We start from the raw sequence: 23,096 nt of genomic DNA on the forward strand, positions 1-23,096 counted from the left end.
TCTGAGCTTCAAAAGTGGAGTAATGAAGGAACGGCTAGGGGAGCTGGGCATGTTTAGCCTGGAGAAGAGGAGGTTAAGGGGTGATATGATAGCCATGTTCAAATATATAAAAGGATGTCACATAGAGGAGGGAGAAAGGTTGGTTTCTGCTGCTCCAGAGAAGCGGACACGGAGCAATGGATCCAAACTACAAGAAAGAAGATTCCACCTAAACATTAGGAAGAACTTCCTGACAGTAAGAGCTGTTCGACAGTGGAATTTGCTGCCAAGGAGTGTGGTGGAGTCTCCTTCTTTGGAGGTCTTTAAGCAGAGGCTTGACAACCATATGTCAGGAGTGCTCTGATGGTGTTTCCTGCTTGGCAGGGGGTTGGACTCGATGGCCCTTGTGGTCTCTTCCAACTCTATGATTCTATGATTCTAAGATTGAAGTTAATTGGCCAGGCTTTGAGCGGTCCCAACCAAGTGTTTGGCTAGCAACTAGGCCAGCCAGTCCGTGTCAGTGATGTGCAGAGAATGAGGCCTCTGAAACGGATCTGAGCTCCTTCGGCTAACTCTCCCCTTGGATTTGCAAGATTTGTCATTTTCTCTACAGCTGCCAAATAGTATGGCCCTATTGCAGCAAACAGTTAACCTTCAAATGGCTCTTTTCCTTTCTCCAGCCTCGAAGGAAAGCCTGGAAGAGTAGCGACACACTATACTGAAAAGCTCTTCATGGTTGCAACATCCGAGCCCATCTGCTTGTCGTTAATAACTAGATTTGGCTGGGTTTTCGCTTCAAACTTACAAACAATTTGCTCTTGTAGATGTATTTGCTTCTCCCACTGGAGTCCTTCACTTCTTTACTGAAGACCAGCGACATCTCAAAGAGGAAAAGGTGCCTCTCGCGACCTTTACGAATGAGAGTTTTGGGGTCCCACACTTGGAAGGATTCCTGAAGGATGAGCTCCCCCTGAGATTCAATGTTCTCATCAAAACCTAGGAAGAAAGTTGGAACAGTTGAAAGAAGCAAAGAGAAACGGAGGATGGTGGGGAGCCAAAAACTCTGTTTTAGTGACAAAGCTTCCTACACTCTCTTACCTTAGCAGTTTTTGAACCAGTTCTGGGAAACCATTGGACTTCCTCAGAAGCCTTTAATGCACCCCCCCATGACAAGGTTAGTAATGATGGACAAGCTAGGTACCTCAAAGATAACTAATCTACATAATCAACATTTCCTTGCAAGGGTTTTCCCGAAAAAGCAAAATTGGAAGTCCCCTGCCTTAATACTTTGTTACAGTCTCGTAAGTACTCAGTAAAGCTACCAACATATTTTAATGTATTATTTAGCATTTAATTTCGCACTCAACAATATTTCCATTTTGCAAAACTTCATTGAAGTTGTCTCCCCCCTCCCCAAAAAAACACACCACGTGATTACAAGCTACTTTGCAATGGAACTGTCTAATAACAGTTTTGACTCAACTGATTCCCAACCAAAAATGGTTCCAGAACTTCCAAAATTGTGCTTTATTTCAACCTGCTAGGGATGGACTGTATGCATAAATACAATGCCTCTTTAGAAAAGCTAATATTGCTTCATGTAGCAGTTCTTAAAACTAGTGTCCCCCATATAGCCATTTGGAACGTAGCTGCTACCTTGAATTTACAAACCCATAAAGGAGCTGTGAAAATAAGGGGAAGAAATTGTGATTACTTAAAAGTTCATTCCCTATTATTAAGTGGGAGATGCTTTCATTTATTAGCTCGATATAAAAGGTATTCAGTCCGCAGTAAAGACACAAGCCAATGATTTAACGTGGATGAAGCTTTTTATACTTTCTAAAGAACACCAACCAAAGACAGAACCGGCTTGAAATAGTGAAACACAATTTCCATCACTTCCATCCCTGCCTCGCCAAACTGAAAATGTATGTATATGGTAGTAAGGAACTGTTCACTTTAATAAAGTCTAATATATAATCCATCAAAGGACACAACTATCAACAGATGGATTTGGAGCCGTAGAAATCAGCTCCTAAAAGGAAATGCTTTCACTTGAGATGTCAACATGTCAACTATGCAAATGTTCAACAGAGCTTGTTTAAAAGGCTGACCTGTGTAAAAGAAATATTGGAATATTCCATAAAGCCTGCCCACATGCTTCCTGACAAGTCAACTACTAATGCTAGATTTCGTGGTCACTGCAACATTTCTGCTTAAATATGTGGTAGTAAAGGCCTCACAAACTACTACTGATATTAATTACTCAGGGTTTAGAAACTGTGCAAAGTGACAGACCATGAAAGCAAGAATAAAAGGTTTACTTAGGGAAATGATTGTTTATTGAGGAAAAGGTTTCCAAAAAAGTTCATTCTTGAACTAAAAAAACTTTCAAAAAACTAAGCATGCAGACAGGCATAATTCACATAAAATGTAACTGTGAAAGTTGGTTTTTCAATCAGATGCCACCAGGTTTTTTTTAAAAAAACTGAACATGTGACATCCTTTAAGCAGGAACTCAAGTTATGGGAAGGTCAAAATAAAGATTTAAGATGAAATATTCTAGAAAGCATTGACCAGGTACATTGTTAAAGACAGAACCCTTCTACTGGTTGTCATTGTAAAAGATGAGAAAAGCAGCAATCACACACATTTTTTGATACTTATAACAAATATTTTAATTGACCAATGAAATGCCTATATAATTTTCTCCTCCGCAGAACCCTCAAAATTCACCTCAAAGTAGTAATATGGCGATGATTCTACCACAACCAAGATGCTGTTTGAATATAAATGGACTGTGTGCCACAAATTGGCTGCTTAGTGATTTCACCATGGGCCTGATCTCTATTATCTGGTTGCATATCCCTCTACTGGTGAGAAATGAGTTGTACAATAAAAAAGCCTTCCTTATTACCAATGTATGAACAACCTGAACACAGACTGTGGAAGTGGAACCTCATGGTCCAGCAGACTATTTCAGTGTGGTTGGAGCAATGGCCATCACAATTTCTAAAGCTGTTTTCCAGGTTACAAAACCTTCCCTGGTCACCTGGAGGTGATTTTTGCTTGCCACAGGCGGTCATGCAAATAGGTGTTTGCCCAGAGCTGCTGTTGAGTTCTTAGAAATATGTTTTCACAGAGCAAAGTGAATGCCCTGGACCCTACCTTCCAGCATGCTGAGATGCATGGCATCGTTTGCTCGCTTTGGCACACTTAGCATCACTTCTAAGCCGTCTTTAATTTCTCCTTTACCTTCCTCACAGCAGGTGAGCAGCTCCTGCAAAGACAACAGCATCATTTATTACAGTGCTTATCACGCTTGGATCGCTCTGTTTTTACAAATCTGTATACTGCTATTCAAGAAAAATTATTCCCAAAGTGGTTTACATGCCGCAGATCAAACATACAACAGAATACAACTCAAGCCTCAATAAATAATACAAAAAACTCCACCATGTGAATCTCAAAACAGATTTCAGAACATTATTATATGAAAAGAGGATGAACACTGATCTAGCATAACATAAAATTAGCAAAATCAGGTGAAAATACTGGCTCTGAAACTCAAGATAATGTAAGCTGCTAAAAGCTGTGCTAAAGTCTTCAAGGCCCATTTGAAACCTTCAGGGGATGGAGATTGTCTGATGTCAGATGGAATCACAATCCCCAATTGTGATGCTGTCAGTCAGTCTACACTGATTGGTAGTGACTGTACAGGTCTTCAAGGCAGAGATCCTTCCCAGTGGAAGTAACCCAACAGCGTTTAACTGGAGATACGAGTGTTCAAATGTGGGATCTTATGAGTGCAAAGAATGCACTTTTGCTCAGCTATGGCTCATCTCCATAGGTCACAATGTCCAGGGTTTCAGAGGAGGCTAAGAAACAGTCTTAAGTATTGGAAACTCTGCTCTCCCGCTACAGTGGTGCCTCGGGTTACATATGCTTCAGGTTACATACGCTTCAGGTTACAGACTCCGCTAACCCAGATATAGTGCTTCAGGTTAAGAACTTCACTTCAGGATGAGAACAGAAATTGTGCTCCGGCGGCGTAGCTGCAGCGGGAGGCCCCATTAGCTAAAGTGGTGCTTCAGGTTAAGAACAGTTTCAGGTTAAGAACGGACCTCGGAATGAATTAAGTACTTAACCCGAGGTACTTATTCCTTTCACAAAAACCAACAGTAAAGCTTGTTAGCACCCGAGAACCGTCAAAAAAGGGGAAACTTCAAGGGGGAAAACTGTGGCACGAAAGTCAGCAGTGTTATGTACAAACCCTGCCCCCAGCACCCTTTGGAAATAAGCACAGACCGCTTTTCTGAATGTCAAGACAACTGAAAACTCACCTACACCCCAAAGAAGAACTGGAGCATATCAGGTCCCTACTGCAGAGCCCGATGTGATCTCCGCTGTTCCCCAAATTACTGGGGAAATGGAGAACAGCAGGATAGGGCAATGTTACGCTACTGGCAGGGCTTTGCATGAATGCTATTTATGAGAACAGAACCACATTCCCAGAACTCAGGGCCTGCGTATCAGCATGCTTTGCCAACACCCCAGGTGTCTCAAAAAGTTAGGAAAAAAGCAATGGCAGGTAAGGCTGGCTCTGTGGTCAGAAATTGGGGGGTCAGTCCCAAAGGGATTTGAGCTTGACCCTGATTGGACCAGATGGAGAGGGGCATTGGGTGTCAGGAAATCAATGTGTGAAGCAGTGGTGCTGTTGGAGCAGGACTCTGGGGTAGAAGTTCAGGACCCCACTCACTCAATCGAAGAAGCAGGGGACAGAAAGCACAGCAGGGTTATCTTACCATGTTTTTAAGCAAGCAAAGCGATACCCACTGCCATCTAAAAAGCACTCTCCAATAAATAAATAAATAAACAAACGCCGGCATTAAGCCTGAAGTCTTCAAATTTCTCAACTATACCACGGGTCTGAATTTCTCCCCACATTTATAATTCTGCCCCATCATTTACCGTATTTTTTGCTCTATAAGACTCACTTTTTCCCTCCTAAAAAATAAGGGGAAATGTGTGTGCGTCTTACGGAGCGAATGCAGGTTGCACAGCTATCCCAGAAGCCAGAACAGCAAGAGGGATTGCTGCTTTCACTGCGCAGCGATCCCTCTTGCTGTTCTGGCTTCTGAGATTCAGAATATTTTTTTTCTTGTTTTCCTCCTCCCAAAACTAGGTGCGTCTTGTGGTCTGGTGCGTCTTATAGAGCGAAAAATACGGTAATTATAAACAAGCCCCACTGCTTTTATCTAAGAGGCTGGTGTAAAAACTTCAGCAAACAGCACCTTAGCCTTTCAGTATAAAGAATGCCTGAGGTTTCTCAAAGGCCTATTAATGTATTCCAGAAAAAAAAATAGATTACTTTGGGGTCGTCGTCCCCACTGTGACACTTAAAAAGGATCCAGAGGAGATGGATTAAGTGCATCTAATACAATACAGAAAAGTTGCTTGGATGTCACAAATTTCATTTGGTAGACAATTTCATTCATGGGCAGGCTCTCAAGTCTCTTGCCTAGTTATTCATACACAACTTCTACCATCTGCCAAGCTTCCTTTAATTGCTTTTAATGGGATTTTGGGTCCCTGGACGCTCTGCTGAGCAGGTGCGCAGTAACCTTGCTCTCTGAAGCATATTGGAAAGATGGGATCCCTCTCTGCTGTTGACTACACAGAGGAAGGAGGGATGCAAGGGAAGGGAAGCAACATGTTTAATTAAAACCACGAAAGAGAGGTGTAAGCAAACAACAAGACTTAATTTATGAATAAAGTGAAGTGCCTGTGAATAAGCAAGAGCAGTAACGCATATGCAAAGCACGTTCCCCTTTGTCTCTAATTACATATTCTAGATTTTATTAGGAGCACTGATTTGCCCAGGCAGCAAGAGGAGCCAAACAAGGGCACTTTTCCTTTCGATTTCGTACGCTCAGGCCAGTTGCGATGAACCCAGTTCTTCCTTTACTTTTCCTCCCGACAACTTCACAAACCAGAGGAAACCTTGCCAAGCAAGGCGCTCCTTGCATGAATTGACTGACACAGTAACTGACTTTTCTGTGGCTGCTTGCCAAGTAAAAACATCCTGGTGGGGCCGTCGCCACCAAAGGGGAGACACCAAAGAGCGTCGTCTCTGTGGTGGCAGCACTTCAAGGGTGGAACAAGGGTGTGGGGCCAGCCCCCTTGTGTTAAAATTACTGTTTTAACAGGGATGAGGGTTTAACTTGCGTGGGTGCTGTTTTATTTGGAGGGTTGGCTTGTTTTAAACTGTTGTTAAATGTTATATATTAATTTAGATTTTAACATCTGTGGGCTGGAGTATTGTTTAGGGGCTATTATTGGGGAGTATGTTGTTTATAAGTGTGTATACATCAGTACTGTTCTATTGTTTTGATTATTATTATTTTGTATTTTGTGCTTCGTATATTGTGAACTAAGGGACGCGGGTGGCGCTGTGGGTTAAAACACACAGCCTAGGACTTGCCGATCAGAACGTCGGCGGTTCGAATCCCCGCAACAGGTGTGCTCCTGTTGCTCAGTCCCTGCTCCTGCCAACCTAGCAGTTCAAAAGCACGTCAAAGTGCAAGTAGATAAATAGGTACCGCTTCGGCGGGAAGGTAAACGGTGTTTCTGTGCACTGCTCTGGTTCTCCAGAAGCGGCTTAGTCATGCAGGCCACATGACCCGGAAGCTGTACGCCGGCTCCCCGGCCAATAAAGCGAGATGAGCGCCGCAACCCCAGAGTCGGTCATGACTGGACCTAATGGTCAGGGGTCCCTTTACCTTTTATATTGTGAACTGCCCCGAGACCATGGATATAGGGTAGAATAATTTTTTTTTTAAACAACGTGTGAAGTTTATTTAGCAGCTTGTTTAGTCTCATGTCTGAAAATATGGGTCCTTTGCCCTATATGCCCAAAACACTATACAGTCGTACCTTGGTTTTCAAACAGCTTAGTTCTCGAACATTTTGGCTCCTGAACGCTGCAAACCTGGAAGTGACTGTTCCAGTTTGCAAACTGTTTTTGGAAGCCAAACATCTGCCAGGGCTTCCACAGCTTCCAATTGGCTGCAGGAGTTTTCTGCAGCCAATCGGAAGCCACGCTTTGGTTTCCGAATGTTTTGGAAGTCGAACGGGACTTCCAGAACGGATTCCGTTCAACTTCCAAGGTATGACTGTAATAAGAGGAGCTGCATGGCTAGGAAAGCGTTCACACTGGCCAGTGTGGGAGCAGCCTCGGGGGTCAATGTAACCATGCTGATCGGCATATGTTAAAAGGGGGTGACAGACTCTGCCCCAAATGGAGATCAGATGCCTGCACTCGCTGCCACATCTAGGCTGGACTACAGTAATGCTCTGCCCATGGGGCTGCCTCTGAAGAGTGCTGGAGACTGAAGCTGGTGAGGACACTAGGTGCCAAAGGCACATCACTCTGACATTATTTGATCTGCCTTGGTTCCTGGCTTGTTTCTGAGACGAATTCAAAAGTGTTGGATGTCACCTTTAAAGTCCTAAATGGTTTTGGGCTGCAGTATTTAAAGCATCAAGGGACACGGGTGGCGCTGTGGGTTAAACCAGAGCCTAGGACTTGCCGATCAGAAAGTCGGCAGTTCGAATCCCCGCGACGGGGTGAGCTCCCGTGGTTCGGTCCCAGCTCCTGCCAACCTAGGAGTTCGAAAGCACATCAAAGTGCAAGTAGATAAATAGGTACCGCTCCAGCAGGAAGGTAAACGACGTTTCCGTGTACTGCTCTGGTTCGCCAGAAGCGGCTTAGTCATGCTGGCCACATGACCCGGAAAGCTGTACGCCGGCTCCCTCGGCCAATAAAGCGAGATGAGCGCCGCAACCCCAGAGTCGGCCATGACTGGACCTAATGGTCAGGGGTCCCACCACATTTAAAGCATCGCCTGATCCTATCTCCCTGCCTACTAAGCTCTTTGGGACAGGATCTCTAGGGCGGCACGGGGGGTGGGGCTTTCTGGGAATTCCTCCCCCCAGAAGTTCATCAAGCATCTTTCAGGAAGTTCAAACGGGGCTTCAATGGTCTGTTCACTGTGATCAGATCCTTGTCTGGCTCTTTGCCAACTGATGGTTTTGTTTTTGTGCTGATGAACATTTTATGTTGTTTACTGTTGTTTTAAATTTGTATTTTATGGTTTGCTGTAAATTGCTTCAAGTGGGGCCCTTTGGGTCAGAATGCAACCAAAGTACAACTGCGTGGGATTGAAGCTCCTCATTTATTCATTTAGGACTTTTAATCTTCCTCATCCCCAAACGCTTATGCTTTCAAAAAAGTTATATATTATTTAAAAACATTTAACTGAATGCTATTAAAAACCTAAATCAAAACATGGTCCTGAAAATCCACTTAGCACAGAACACATGCTTCACATGGCAAACGTCACCGTTCTATTTTTCCTGGTAAATTCCATCAAACATTTGCAAAACGTGAAGCGGTAAATAGAGCTGCTAAATTAAGTGTGTGCTCTTGCAGTAAATAACCTGTAGAAGACATACATGCATACACTGTTTGGACCGGTGTCCTGGATTCATGTACAAGATGTAGAACTACACTGCTGTGCATGTTGTAGGAATCGTGTTGCCTGCATGAAGTGTAGACTGAAGGTGCACTTTAGAAATGTGATTTCTGAAAGAACCCGATGACAACTTATCACCAATTATGTGTATCACATTGAATTATGAAGCATTTTAAATCAGGCAATTAAGTGACTATTTTCCTTTTCAGATTCCAAGTAAAATATTCCATTGCAACAGAGTTTCAAGATCAACCCCAGATATTCCAGCAATCTCTGCTGCTAACAACCCCCCTTTTTTCAAAGAGTAAAGGATTTATGTCCTTCATAACTGACACAATAAGCCTATTTTGTACCTCAATAAGGTAAAGGTAAAAGTACCCTTGCAAATACGGGCCAGTCTTGCCAGACTCTAGGGTTGTGCGCCCATCTCACTTAAGAGGCCGGGGGCCAGCGCTGTCCGGAGACACTTTCGGGTCACGTGGCCAGCGTGACATCGCTGCTCTGGCGAGCCAGAGCCACACACGGAAACGCCGTTTACCTTCCCGCTGGTAAGCGGTCCTTATTTATCTACTTGCACCCGGGAGTGCTTTCGAACTGCTAGGTTGGCAGGCGCTGGGACCGAACGACGGGAGCGCACCCCGCCACGGGGATTCGAACCACCAACCATGCGATCGGCAAGTCCTAGGCGCTGAGGTTTTACCCACAGCGCCACCCGCGTCCCTCAATATCCACACTCAAATAAATAAGATGTTTGAAGCAGCATCTTTTTGAGTGTAAAAGGTACCCACCCACACATCTGGGGGCTTTGCCAATAAAAAAATGGTGCTTACCTTTAGAAGAAGCTGATATTTTGTTATCCGCTGGACAGGTTTAATAAGGTATGAGGAGATTGAATTGGCTAGCCCATGCCGCTGCTGTATCTCCTGTGTTGGAAAGAAAAATATATGAGAGTAGTAGCCAACTTAGAAAGTTTGCTGCAACATTCTCTGTTTCAAGAATGGGAGCAGATCCCACAGTAGTTATGCATCTGTATTATGAGATCCGAAGTCTGTTTACAATTTTTAGGTGGAGTCAACATTTGTTTAGTTACAAGCAAGTACCACTAAGTTCGATGGGGGTTGTCCAAGTACGAACAGGACTGTAACCTCTTTCACACAAAACAGAATTATGGATGGCAAGTAAGCCACTCATTATGAAGAGCGTTATTTACTAGAATTCCCACCATGGGCAGGATGAGAAAACACAGAGGCAACTAAAAAAATAATACACAGAACTCTTGGTAGAGTTAGAGTGTTGGCTTGGCCAACCTAACCAGCTGGGAGCAGTACAAATAATAATAAATAATAATAATAATAATAATAATAATAATAATAATAATAAATATTAATAGTGCAATGTCATGAAAGTTGGGTAGTGTTAACAGAAGGCAAGTGTTACTTGCTTTTTTTAAAAAAGATATTTATTGAGATTTCAACATATTACAAAAATTAGAAAGAATAAAAAAGAATAAAAAGAAATACAAAATACAAAATAAAAACAGTTAAAAACAAATCAGTCTTTCCATATCTTATCTTTCATTTACTTGTTTCCCTGACCTCCTCACACCTCCCTTTCTTGTATTCCAGTTCAGTTGGTTAATTCAGCAAATCCTTTCCCTCTTTAATTTTATCTTAATCTTTTATCTTATCTTTTATGGACTATATGGAATTGGTGGAAATGACTGGCAGAATCCGAGACCAGGGAGAAGAGTCAGTGGAAGAAGATTGGAAGAAATTTAAAGACTATTTACAGAAACACTGCAAAATTAATGAATGTTAGAATGATGCTGGATTGAAGTTAAGTGGGGTTTTTTAGCAGCAATGTTAAGGAATATGTAAAAATGGATTGTTAATTTAAAGCTATATGAAGCGTTACTTGCTTTTCATCAGCATAACACAGAAATGTTCAGACGTGTTGCAATTATGATGAGAACCAAGCATGAGTTTTCAGATTCTTTCCCCCAAAGCCCCTTCCTCTCTTGGTACCCTGAAGTCTCTGTCTTTGGTGTTGTAAGCTCCTTGACTACCTTCCTTTTAATTTCTTTTTAATGAAGTGATTTTTTTAAGCATGCACATGCCTAAAGAAAACGCACACAAAATACGATATACCAAATCCAACATCCAGCCGCATGCTTACTAATTTTATTTACATGCCGTATCGTATTCTCATTCATTCCAAGGGAAAATATAATCAACCATTCCTCTACACAGTATTTATTCTGGTTGCAGAAATGGGAACACTGGGAATTGGATGGGAGGGCGACGGCCTATGAGTGCGATCGGCCGTTTTAAGGACTGCTTATTGTACCAGAGAGGACGTTTTTCTTTTCTTTTAGAAGACCCTGAAAGCCAGCAGAGGGAGCTACGAGTTTCAAAAACAAATAGAATAATGCATGAATGTGGTGGGTTGCATTTAGAGAAGCGCCTGTGTGAAGTCTAAAGTCTATTTACTCTAGAATCCTGTTCTCAGTGGCCAGCCGGATGCATGCGGGAAGCCTGTAAGATGGTTATTCAACTGTTAGGGGCTGAAACAAAACAATTCAAGAACTTCCTTTCTGGTGCCATTGCATACTTCCTGGAGACCTTCACTGAGCTTCTAGGGTCCATCCCACCTGCTCCTTTGCTTTTAATTTTAAAACGAACACATTTCTGCATACTTAAGGAGCTACTGTTACCTTATATGTGGGTGGAGCCATTTTATGTCCAAAGTAATAGGCACTTGACCACCCAAGTTTGCTTCCATATGAACCTACCTGGACCCTGAGATCATCTTCTGAGGCCCTTTTTCATGTGCCTCCTCCACAAGAGGTCCAGAGGCTGGCAACATGAGAATGGGCCTTCTCTGCAGTGACTCCCCCATCTGTGGAATGCTCTCTCCAGGGAAGTTCGCCTGGCGCCTTCATTATACACCTTTCAGTGCCAGGCAAAAACGTTCCTTTTTTAACCAGGTCTTTGGTTGATCTAGGGACGCGGGTAGCGCTGTGGGCTAAACCACAGAGCCTAGGACTTGCCGATCAGAAGGTCGGCGGTTCGAATCCCCGCGACGGGGTGAGCTCCCGTTGCTCGGTCCCTGCTCCTGCCAACCTAGCAGTTTGAAAGCACGTCAAAGCGCAAGTAGATAAATAGGTACCGCTCCGGTGGGAAGGTAAACGGCATTTCCGTGTGCTGCTCTGGTTCGCCAGAAGTGGCTTAGTCATGCTGGCCACATGACCCAGAAGCTGTACGCCAGCTCCCTCGGCCAATAAAGTGAGATGAGCGCCGCAACCCCAGAGTCGGTCACGACTGGACCTAATGGTCAGGGCTCCCTTTACCTTTACTTTACCTTGGTTGATCTGATTAACATCCTATACCTTTTTAAAATGTGTGTTTATTCTTCACTACTCTTTATAGAACACATTGGTAGGGGTTTTTAATAGTGATTTGCTCATTCTATACCAGCTAGACTAAGTTATAATACTCAGAATATAATATTATAAGCCCCTATATGTATTCCTGAGCAGTTCGTGCTTCCAGAAGCAGATTTCTTCTTTCATTTATGTCTGGCAAATCCTACAAGCACAATACAGTTGATGGTTTCAAAGAGGAACAAAGCACTGTATTTTAAAAGCAATTTCTGCTCCAGCTGTTGAAATAACAGCATATTGATATTTGTGTGTGTGTGTGTTTGTGAGTACACAACTAGGGCAGTTTATAATTCCACTCACAGAGAAGTTCTGTGGCTGATGGGTGCTAAATAACTTTACAGTATAACAGCAGCACCCCTTTCGACGAGGCATCACAAAGTCTGCAGGCTGGTAACTTTAAAAAATGAACAACAGCTAACAGGATAATGCTCAACTCATTATGAACTTCTACTGTCTAAAAGCCACACACACACACACGGACACAGAGGTGTCTCATTCATAAACATACAGTGGTACCTTGGTTTAAGAACAGCTTAGTCTATGAAAAACTTGGAATAAGAACGCTGCAAACCCGGAAGTACGTGTTTTGGTTTGTGAACTTTGCCTTGGAAGCAGAACATGTTTACCTTCCTGTAGAGTATGTTCTATTTGCAAATTGAGTCCCCCGCTGCTATGGGAAAGCACACCTTGGTTTAAGAACGCTTTGGTTTAAGAACAGACTTCCGGAACGGATTAAGTTCGTAAACCAAGGTACCACTGTACTTTCAAAAGGGTGAGAGATTTAATTCAAGCACAAGGGTTCTGGTACTTACATCAAAATAAGAACCTGCGTGTTCCAGTATCAACTGCGTAGAGTCTGGTTTGTTCTTGCAGTAAGTCACATACATCTGGAACTTATCTGCCTGCAAAAACACAAACAAATTTTGAGCGTTTTCTTCCAAACGTTACATCTGATTCAAACTTTATCTTGCAAAGGATCATTTTCTTATCCTACTCAGCTGGATAAGGAAACTTGCAAGAGCAATTAAAGAGGAAAGAAAAGTCAGAATATAAAGTTAAAACTGAAAAAGGCCCTCTGACACTCATCCATTCAGATGTTATTAACGTGTGTTTGTCTAGCAGTTAAAGATTCTAACCATGAATCTATTCTGCATCAATAAATTCCAAGGATCCACCATGAGTTGTCTTAATTTCATTCTAACATTGTTGCATTTTGATCCTGTCTTGTGCCTCTTTGTATTCTTTAAAACTGAAACACAGAATTCTTATTCGCATTCTGCAAACCATTTTCTATGCCCCAACACCATTTAGAGTTGGCGCTTTAGACTGTATCAATTTGGCAATTATTTGTAGTAATTTGAAAAATCAATAGAAATAAATAGCAGGGAAAAAATTAAGTTGGCTCTTTATAGAGCTGGTGGACCCCATTAGTCTTCAGCTTCTCATAACATGTCTCTAAATCTGACTTATTTTTTTTTTCAGAACAGTGGTGTCACATGTACAGAGGGCTGTTGTTTTTTTAACAACACCCCCCCCTCTCTCTCTTACACACATACACACACACACACACACACACACACTCATAACTGATTATCTGCTATAGAAAAAACCAGCTCTCTTACCCAAGTGACGAAACAGTGACCAACATCTTCAGGAAGCTGCTCATATTTTTCTAGCTCTTTCAGGAATATACTGTAAAACAACAACAAAGTGACAAAATTATTTTCAAAGTCCTTGCCAGATTTTCATTAGGATACCCAAAAATCTTAAGTAGTGACCATAAACATATACGTACATATACCCGTGAAAAATTATCTGTACAATCCAGTTTCAGCTGAAGTATTTAAGTTCAACTAATAGTAAGAGAAGAATTAAAAGGATGCTACGTGCTATGGATTCCCTCATAGAATTAAATGCAACTTTGAAATTGCTTTACTTTGGCTGGACCACAGAATCAACACGTTACAGGAAAGGTGTGACGACAGCAGCAGCCAAACATCATAAAACCCACTTCTAATCTGCCACTACGGGCTAACTCAAGCTGCCCCAAATTGGGCCTTTAACACACAGTGGGTTATAACAGAGTTTGAAATTATGGCGCATTGTGGAAACCCAATTAATATACAGTGGTACCTTGGGTTGGGGACGTGGGTGGCGCTGTGGGTTAAACCACAGAACCTAGGATTTGCCGATCAGAAGGTCGGCGGTTCGAATCCCCATGACAGGGTGAGCTCCCGTTGCTCGGTCCCTGCTCCTGCTAACCTAGCAGTTTGAAAGCACATCAAAGTGCAAGTAGATAAATAGGTATCGCTCCGGCGGGAAGGTAAATGGCGTTTCTGTGCGCTGCTCTGGCTTCCCAGAAGCATGACCCAGAAGCTGAACGCCAGCTCCCTCGGCCAATAAAGCAAGATGAGCGCCACAACCCCAGAGGCGGCCACGACTGGACCTAATGATCCAGGGTCCCTTTACCTTTACCTCGGCTTACAAATACCTCGGCTTACAAACACTTTGGGTTACAGCCTCCGCTAAACTGGAAGTAGTACCTCGGGTTAAGAACTTTACCTCAGGATGAGAACAGAAATCATGCGGCGGCAGTGGGAGGCCCCATTAGCTAAAGTGGTATCTCAGGTTAAGAACAGTTTCAGGTTAAGAACGGACCTCCGGAATGAATTAAGTTCGTAACCAGAGGTACCACTGCATCTCCCATCCTAATCTAGTTTCAAGCACAACAGTGAAGATGAGCAAATGGCAGACTCCTAGTTACATACTCAGAACTGATTTGGCCATAATCCAGCATAGCATACTGAGGAGCCAAGATAGGGCCTACAGACAGCCCCAAATCTGTGTATATGTCCACACAGAGCAGAGGTGTTGTGATGGTTTGTGTATGCTCTTTGCAATAAGCACCCTCTGCTCACTCAGAGAGATATTTACAGTTCTTTATTTTACATATGTACAAGCAGCACAGTACAATCATGCATCCGAATCTTCTGATTCAGATTCGAGGAGTGGTCTTCTCCTGCTTTTCCTCCAACAGAAAAGGCGGGGAAGCTTCATGAGACATCTATGATCCCTGCGCTTTAACCCTCTCCTTTCCTGTGCCGAAGGCACAGGCATAGGCTCCCCATCTGTACCTGAGCTTCCTGTGCAGTGCTGGGGCTCTGCCTCAGTATCGGAGACCTTTCCTGCCTCCTGGCTCTCTCCCTCTTCCCCTTCCGTCACTTCCTCCCTGTCTCCTTCTGACTGTTCCGGCCCCGACTCTTCTCCTCTCCTCCAACTCAAAGGCATTCCTTGGCAGTACCATGACCGGTCTCCACACAGGTCACATTAAGATCTGAATGCCACTCCTTAAAAGGTGCAGGAGGGCAAGAGAACTGGGTGGCACAGAGCTTGCTTCTGGTGCCCACCATTCCAAACACACAGGGGACCCCGGCACAAGCATATTCCTGACCTTCCAGCTTGCGCAGTATTGGCAAAGATAAATCTTGCATAAAATAGGGCTCCTCCGCCACACAAGTGTGCGCCAGATGACTGCTTTGCTTGCAAGGCCCGGTTGGTATTTGTTCTTACGTTCAGGGATAGCTTTCAGAAATTGTGAGAATGTTTTTTAAAAAACAGAAAAGCAACATCGTTTTGTCAACTCAGTGCACTAGCATTCCTGAACTCCTCCCAGCAGGTGATACTGGTATCTTGTTAACAGGAGGCCTAGGCGTGATTTTTGTGCACTGTGGTGCAGTTATATCCCCACCACCCTGGCAAATACAGTGGTACCTCGGGTTAAGAACTTAATTCGTTCTGGAGGTCTGTTCTTAACCTGAAACCGTTCTTAACCTGAAGCACCACTTTAGCTAATGGGGCCTCCCGCTGCTGCTGTGCCGCCGGAGCATGATTTCTGTCCTCATCCTGAAGCAAAGTTCTTAAGCCGAGGTACTATTTCTGGGTTAGCGGAGTCTGTAACCTGAAGCGTATGTAACCTGAAGCGTATGTAACCCGAGGTACCACTGTACTCTTTGTTTTCCCCCTTATTGAGTATGAAGCTTCATGGAAATCCTGAATTCAGGCTGTGTGCTCCAATTATGGCAAGTTCACCGTTACTGATATCTGAAAAGAGCTTTCTGCAACTATCACCCCATAAATGAAAAATGAAATGTCATACTCATTCGTTTATGGACTATGCAGATCTGCTAAGAAAAAGAAATCCAGAATATCTCATTCTCTACCAGAATGAACCTGGCATTTTGCACTTTCGTTCTGGCCTAGAGATTTAAAGTCTATTTTAACCAGCTGTTTAACAAAAAGTGGATGCCACAGAAACTGAAGATTCACCCGTTGCAGCTACATACTCTCTCGATATATTTACGGGCAAATAACAACCATATATTTCTTTACAAGTGTGAGAAATGCATTAAGTCAGTCTTTACTGACATCAGGTCTTCTTACTCACTTGTTATGGAATTCATAGATTTCCTGCATGTTTCCGAAAATAATATGTTCCTTATTGACAATACCAGGTGGGATCTCTTCAACGCCACTTGTTATTTCCCATAGATATGTCTGGTCAAAAGCACAAGACAAAAAGGGTGAACTGTGAATTTGCTTGAGGGTAACAACTCAAAAAGCAACCTTTCCAAAACTGAGATATACAAGATCACACCAATATTTGTAATGTGTGGCCACTTTAGCTTTTATGGTAAACTCTGGTCTGGTTTTATACAAATGAAATTCTAACCATAGGCAAAATGCTTCATAGTATGCATGAAGTCATAGAGTTTAAAATCCAAGCACTGCAATAGCTACAACGGGAATATGATTCCTCTCTGGTTTTAACAATGAACAGGCATTTCTGTTCAAAGAGAATGAGCCAGCTCTCGAATGTGCGACACACATAATGGAAGCATTAGCAGAGGATCATCTCTTTTATAGAAAACACCAAAGCGTAAACAAAGGCAGCAGTCCGCTCATGGTGAATCCTCCCCCAAAATAAAAAAATTAAAAGTGTAAACAAACTGTGCCCATGTCAAGCTAACATAGGAGTTTTGCAGCAGCAAAACAAGATGCTGGCCCAGTCAACAATGGCTGCCTAGGACAATTCAGTTGACGAACAGGTCTGCTTAAGATGCAAGATGGCACAAATTGGCCCTTCAGTTCTACAGTTTGCAAAAGTTCAACGTGAGACCCATCCCACATGGTCACACACTTACATCCAAACACTCCCGGAGATCTCTCACATAAGCCTTCTCTGTCTGGATAAGCTCAGCCATAATGAACCTTTGAAACAGAAAGGAAACATCGGTGTGCTGGAATTGTCACACATTGCTCACCTCTTGATTAACCATTGCTTTCTATTGTGAATAGGAAAAGCAGGACAGAGGTCCAGAACACAAAGTAATTACGGGGGGGGGGGGGGGGGAGGAGTTTATTTGTTTTCGCCGATTCTTAAGCAGAGACAATGTTGGGTTAACAGTCCAAGACTGAATAAAGCATGGTTTATGGAGACTTCTCCCTCACCCCTTGAGCACCAGCTTTGGTGCAGACTGGGCATGGAGATGGTAGCTTGGATTAAGCCAGGGTTCCCCGTTATTTCTGAACCGGGGAACTCTGCTGTAAAGTCAGTGAACAAACCTGGAAAATAAATCACTTCAAGCATATCCAAAGAATACACACAAAAAGCGAGAAGTGAAAGCATTGGGATTTCCAGATTGAAGTCAGATTCCTAAAAAAAATAATAAACCATGTATTTTTTGAACCCTTTGATTTCTCCCTTTTTCTTCTGTACACCATGCTTGCTTTACTGTCCTTTTTTATCGTGTATATTGAGAATTTCCAAAAGGAGAACTTAAAATTTACCATCTGTATAGGAAGAGAGCTTTAAAAAAACAAACAAAACCAAACATTTCATCTACTCAAAAAGCCTGCTCCTTTCAATGTGTAAGGCTAGTACCGGGAAGTGGAAAAGCACAAATGGGGGGGGGGGGAAGATATCAAACCACACACGAAGCTAAACCATGCACAAAGATTTCTACAGAGTGCGGAAAACACTGCATTACTCTTTCCTGCGGGCAGACTTCCTCTTTTCTTCATTAAGCTCGTGAGCAGCATCTCTCAGCTTCACCTCTGACCCAGGGACACTGGCGGGGATTATATCCAGCTGCAGGCTCTTACTCTGAATTAAGAGGGGGAAGACAACAGAATTAGCAGAGGCAGGGGGAAAAGAGAAAAGGCAGCTGTCTAGTAAGGAGCTTAAGCAGCCGCACTAAGCCAGCCCACGTTTCTGCTAGCAGAAGAACAAAAACCGAAAAACCCCGCAGCACTTACCGATTTATTGGAATCCGAAGAGATCCCCAGGGCTTTCTCTAAAGAGGTCCTATATTTTTCCATGCGCAGAGAGAAGTCCCTGTATCTTTTGTCCACCGCTGTGACACATTTTTTAATCTCCGCTGCATGGGCATGGCCCTTTTCACAAAAGCCGTCTGCCAGCTGTATCAACAGCTTCACCCTCTCTTTGGTTTGCTGTGGGAAACACAAAAGGCAGAAAGGTAGAACTGGGGCAGAACGACACCTCTCCAGTAAAAGAAGCATCCTCACAAGTGATTTAGCAGATAGTTTGCAAACAGACGAGGCCATCTCTGAACAGCTCTCTGTTGCTCTTGCCATAATACACAAAAAATCAGGATTGTTATTTGATTTCAAACCATCCATTTAAAGGAGGAATCATCTATTTTGAGTTTTCAGGGTCCTACAAACTCAGGATTTGGCAAGCAGAATTTAGCTTAGAATTCTGCTCCTCCAGCCTCACAGCTCAAGTTTATGTTACCCCAGATTGCTGATAAGCAAGGAACAGAGAGCTTAAGTTTCTAGACCTCATGGTGGCAGAGGAAAGCCAAGGAATATCTCAATAGGTTTGCAGAAGTAAGGGAGGAGGATTCCTCGCAGCCAGCATATTTATATCCCCCTACAATTTCCATAGGGACGCGGGTGGCGCTGTGGGTAAAACCTCAGCGCCTAGGACTTGCCGATCGCATGGTCAGCGGTTCGAATCCCCGCGGTGGGGTGCGCTCCCGTTCCTCGGTCCCAGCGCCTGCCAACCTAGCAGTTCGAAAGCACCCCCGGGTGCAAGTAGATAAATAGGAACCGCTTACTAGCGGGAAGGTAAACGGCATTTCCGTGTGCGGCTCTGGCTCGCCAGAGCAGTTTCGTCATGCTGGCTACGTGACCCGGAAGTGTCTGCGGACAGCACTGGCTCCCGGCCTATAGAGTGAGATGAGCGCACAACCCTAGAGTCTGTCAAGACTGGCCCATACGGGCAGGGGTACCTTTACCTTTACCTTACAGTTTCCATTTTCTACTAAACAACCCCCAAACTAATCCCTGTCTTCCTGCTCATCACATGCCAATTGCTTTATGGACCTCCTTACATAAACCATCCTAGATGGCCTAAATCTCAAGAATTGGAATAAGAAGAATATAAAATGTGATGTTGGTGTTGTCTTTTAAGCGACTGGCTCTCTGACACGGCCTCAACTTAAACCAAACTTCAGTGGCACAGCTAAGAGCATAAAAGGTGGGATCCAATAACAGAACCAGCTAAGATTCTTGTTGAAATTCTTTACTACAAGAAGAAGAAGAGGAGGAGGAGGAGGAGGAGGAGGAGGAGTTTGGATTTGATATCCCGCTTTATCACTACCCGAAGGAGTCTCAAAGCGGCTAACATTCTCCTTTCCCTTCCTCCCCCACAACAAACACTCTGTGAGGTGAGTGGGGCTGAGAGACTTCAGAGAAGTCCTGGCCCAAGGTCACCAAGCAGCTGCATGTGGAGGAGCAGGGAAGTGAACCCAGTTCACCAGATTACGAATCCACCGCTCTTAACCACTACATCACACTGGCTCTGAGCACATGCTCTGAGGCACCACACAGAGGTCATAAAGAAAATATAATATAATTCATCTACTTCTCAAGCAGTTCTTCCTCTGGACCCTGCATTTCCTGAAACACATTACTGATAAACACCATACTCAAATTGTTTTGATACCACTATCAACTAGTGAAATGTATTCTTGTGTTCCTTTCACAGCATAGCTCAAATATGCATATCCATCACGGAATGGACTCCGTAGGTACAAAATAACTGCAACTACAAAGCACACAAAATCTTTGCTTGCTCCTATATAAGCAGAATGCGGTTTAGTGGTCAAGTGCTGAGTTGTTCATTACATGCTTAGCTAAAGGTAAAGGTAAAGGACCCCTGACAGTTTAGCCCAGTCACGGACTCTGGGGTTGTGGCGCTCACCTCGCTTTCAGGCCAAGGGAGCCAGTGTTTGTCAGCACAGTTTTTATGGGTCATGTGGCCAGCATGACTAAGCCGCTTCTCGTGCAATGGAACACCGAAACCAGAGCAGCGAACGGAGATGCCGTTTACCTTCCCGCCGGAGCGGTACCTATTTATCTACTTGCACTTTGACGTGCTTTCGGACTGCTAGGTTGGCAGGACCTGGGACCGAGCAACGGGAGCTCACTCTGTCATGGGGATTCGAACCGCCGACCTTCTGATCGCCAATTCCTAGGCTCTGTGGTTTAACCCACAGCGCCACCCACGTCCCCAACCCAAGGTACCACTGTATATTAATTGGGTTTCCACAGTGCGCCATAATTTCTAACTCTGTTATAATCCACTGTGTGTTAAAGGACTCGAACCGCCCACCTTCTGATCGGCAAGTCCAAGAAGCTCAATGGTTTAGACCACAGCACCACCCGCATCCCTACATGCTTAGCTAGCCAACCCTATATGCTTTCAGAACACAGAGGACCCTGTTACAAAGCAAAAAGAGTGACTGGTGCTGCTGTTGCCTTCTTTTTCCCTTTAACAAGAAACTTTGGCACAAGCAGGCAAGACGCATAATGGAAAGTAGAGCAGCAGCACCCCAAAACACACAGTCATTTCAAAGAACTCACTGGAACCTGAAGGAGTGTCTCCACTCCCATCATTCAGCCCGGACACTGAGGTCCAGTTCCAAGGGCCTTCTGGTGGTTCCCTCTCTGCAAGAAGTGAAGCTGCAGGGAACCACGCCTTCCCGGCAGTGGCACCCATCCTGCAGAACGCCCTCCCATCAGATGTCAAGGAAATAAACAACAATCTGACTTTTAGAAGACATCTGAAGGCAGCCCTGTTTAGGGAGGTTTTTAATGCTTGATGTTTTATCATGGTTTTAATATTCTGTTGGGAGCTGCCCAGAGTGGCTGGGGAAACCCAGCCAGATGGGAGGGGTATAAATAATAAATTATTATTATTACAGTGGACGCTCGGGTTGTGAACGTGATCCATGCGGGATGCACATTCGCAACCCGCAGTGTCGTGTTTGCGCATGCACGGGTTTCAATTTGGCTCTTCTGCGCATGCGCAAAGCGCGATTTAGCACTTTTGTGCATGCGTGACCGCTGAAACCCAGAAGTAACCCGTTCCAGTACTTCTGGGTTTCGGCGGTCCGTAACCCGAAAAAACGCAACCTGAAGCGTCTGTATCCCAAGGTATGACTGTATTATTATTATTATTATTTAGAGGAGGGGTAGGCAACCGCTGGGCCAAGGGTCACATGCACCCCTCAATTCAATTTCAGAGCCTGGCTGGAGAGAAGAAGGGGGAAATCATGGTGGAGAAAGCCCCAAAAGGTGAGGCGATGTAAGGAGGATGATAATAATAATAATAATAATAATAATAATAATAATAATAATAATAATAATAAATTTTATTTATATCCCGCCCTCCCCAGCCGAAGCTGGGCTCAGGGCGGCTAACAACACTAAAATAGTGCAACATTATAAAAACATTATAAAAAATTAATTAAGATCAAATTCAAAATTGATGGCAACCATAAACTAAAGTTTTGTAAAGATTGCCAAAGGAGGGAGTCAGGCTGCACCCTGACCAAAGGCCTGGTGGAACAGCTCTGTCTTGCAGGCCCTGCGGAGAGATGTCAAGTTCTGCAGGGCCCTAGTCTCTTGTGACAGAGCGTTCCACCAGGTTGGAGCCACGGCCGAAAAAGCCCTGGCTCTAGTTGAGGCCAGCCTAACTTCTCTGTGGCCTGGGACCTTCAAGATGTTTTTATTTGAAGACCGTAAGTTCCTCTGTGGGGCATACCAGGAGAGGTGGTCCCGTAGGTACGAGGGTCCTAGGCCGTATAGGGCTTTGAAGGTTAAAACCAGCACCTTAAACCTGATCCTGTACTCCACTGGGAGCCAGTGCAGCTGGTATAGCACCGGATGAAGGAGAAGGCTCTCTGCAACAAGAGAGATATGTCCTTTCTTGGAAGCTTGCTCAGTCAGTTTTGTCTCTGGCTCCATCCTTCATCTGCATGCTCAGGGAAAGTGGCCTTTGACAGAAAAGGGTCCCCCAGTCCAGGTGCAGAGACTACATGTGGTTGGGAAGAGGGAACGTACTTGACTGCCTTGCACCCCTTTTGATCAACTTCTCCCAAAGAGATAAAAATAGACACAAGACACAGTAAGAAAATGGCAGGGGACCTTAAACTGCCGTCGCAATTTACCTTGGCCGTAATCTGAAATTCTTCATGCTCCTTTAGCAGCTCTTGAGTATGCTGGATACTGGAGCCGGTGGAAGTGTGCGTAGATAAATAAAATTCTCCATTGTCATGGATCCATTCAAGAGCCTAAGGGAGAAAAAGATGACAAAGAAGAAGAGTTAGACTACCTTTCAGCAAAGGCAACTTATTTCCTAGGTGTAGAATCCCATTTGAAACTCAGGTCACCTGTTCCTGGGCTTCTCCTAACATCGCCCAGGCATCTCCTAACATTATCCAAGCAGGCTGCCTCAGTGGGAGAGATGACAAGCAGAGCTTGTCGTGTCACCTTTCCTGAAAGATCAGCTCCATTAGGCAGTTCCTACTCCTGAATTGTTTTCAGCTGGTCACTTTAAGAATTATTATATAACTTTCAAGAAGTGGAGCCAGCAATCGCTCTTTATCTTTTCCCTCCCCGTCCCTTTTTCCTTGCGTGCCGTGTCTTTTAGATTCTTGGGTCTATTTTCGTTTTAGCCACTCTGGGAGTCTGTTTTGGCTGAACAGCGGGGTACAACTGCACCAAATATAAATAGATAAATGCACTCAATCGACGCCCTTCTGTTCATG

The 23,096-nt window shown here is 44.0% G+C and overlaps 1 protein-coding gene across 7 annotated transcripts in view; it reads right to left on the reverse strand.

Annotated features, from left to right (window-relative positions):
- Positions 1 to 23,096, reverse strand: part of TRIO (trio Rho guanine nucleotide exchange factor) — a 257,003-nt gene that overhangs the window by 83,286 nt on the left and 150,621 nt on the right. For all 7 annotated transcript variants that reach the window (XR_014513332.1, XM_083449240.1, XM_083449242.1 and 4 more), the window contains exons 21-30: positions 22,497 to 22,619; positions 18,274 to 18,468; positions 18,006 to 18,121; positions 17,160 to 17,226; positions 16,403 to 16,512; positions 13,581 to 13,650; positions 12,771 to 12,860; positions 9,347 to 9,439; positions 3,148 to 3,259; positions 785 to 975 (exon numbers count right to left, since the gene is read on the reverse strand). Coding sequence is in view for 6 of the 7 variants with exons in the window: in XM_083449240.1 (XP_083305366.1) it covers positions 785 to 975; positions 3,148 to 3,259; positions 9,347 to 9,439; positions 12,771 to 12,860; positions 13,581 to 13,650; positions 16,403 to 16,512; positions 17,160 to 17,226; positions 18,006 to 18,121; positions 18,274 to 18,468; positions 22,497 to 22,619 (1,167 nt within the window). In the remaining variant the exon portion in view is untranslated. The remainder of the gene's footprint in view (positions 1 to 784; positions 976 to 3,147; positions 3,260 to 9,346; positions 9,440 to 12,770; positions 12,861 to 13,580; positions 13,651 to 16,402; positions 16,513 to 17,159; positions 17,227 to 18,005; positions 18,122 to 18,273; positions 18,469 to 22,496; positions 22,620 to 23,096) is intronic.

Source organism: Podarcis tiliguerta (assembly GCF_965153285.1).
Source record: "Podarcis tiliguerta genome assembly, chromosome: 7".
NCBI classification, from domain to species: domain Eukaryota; kingdom Metazoa; phylum Chordata; class Lepidosauria; order Squamata; family Lacertidae; genus Podarcis; species Podarcis tiliguerta.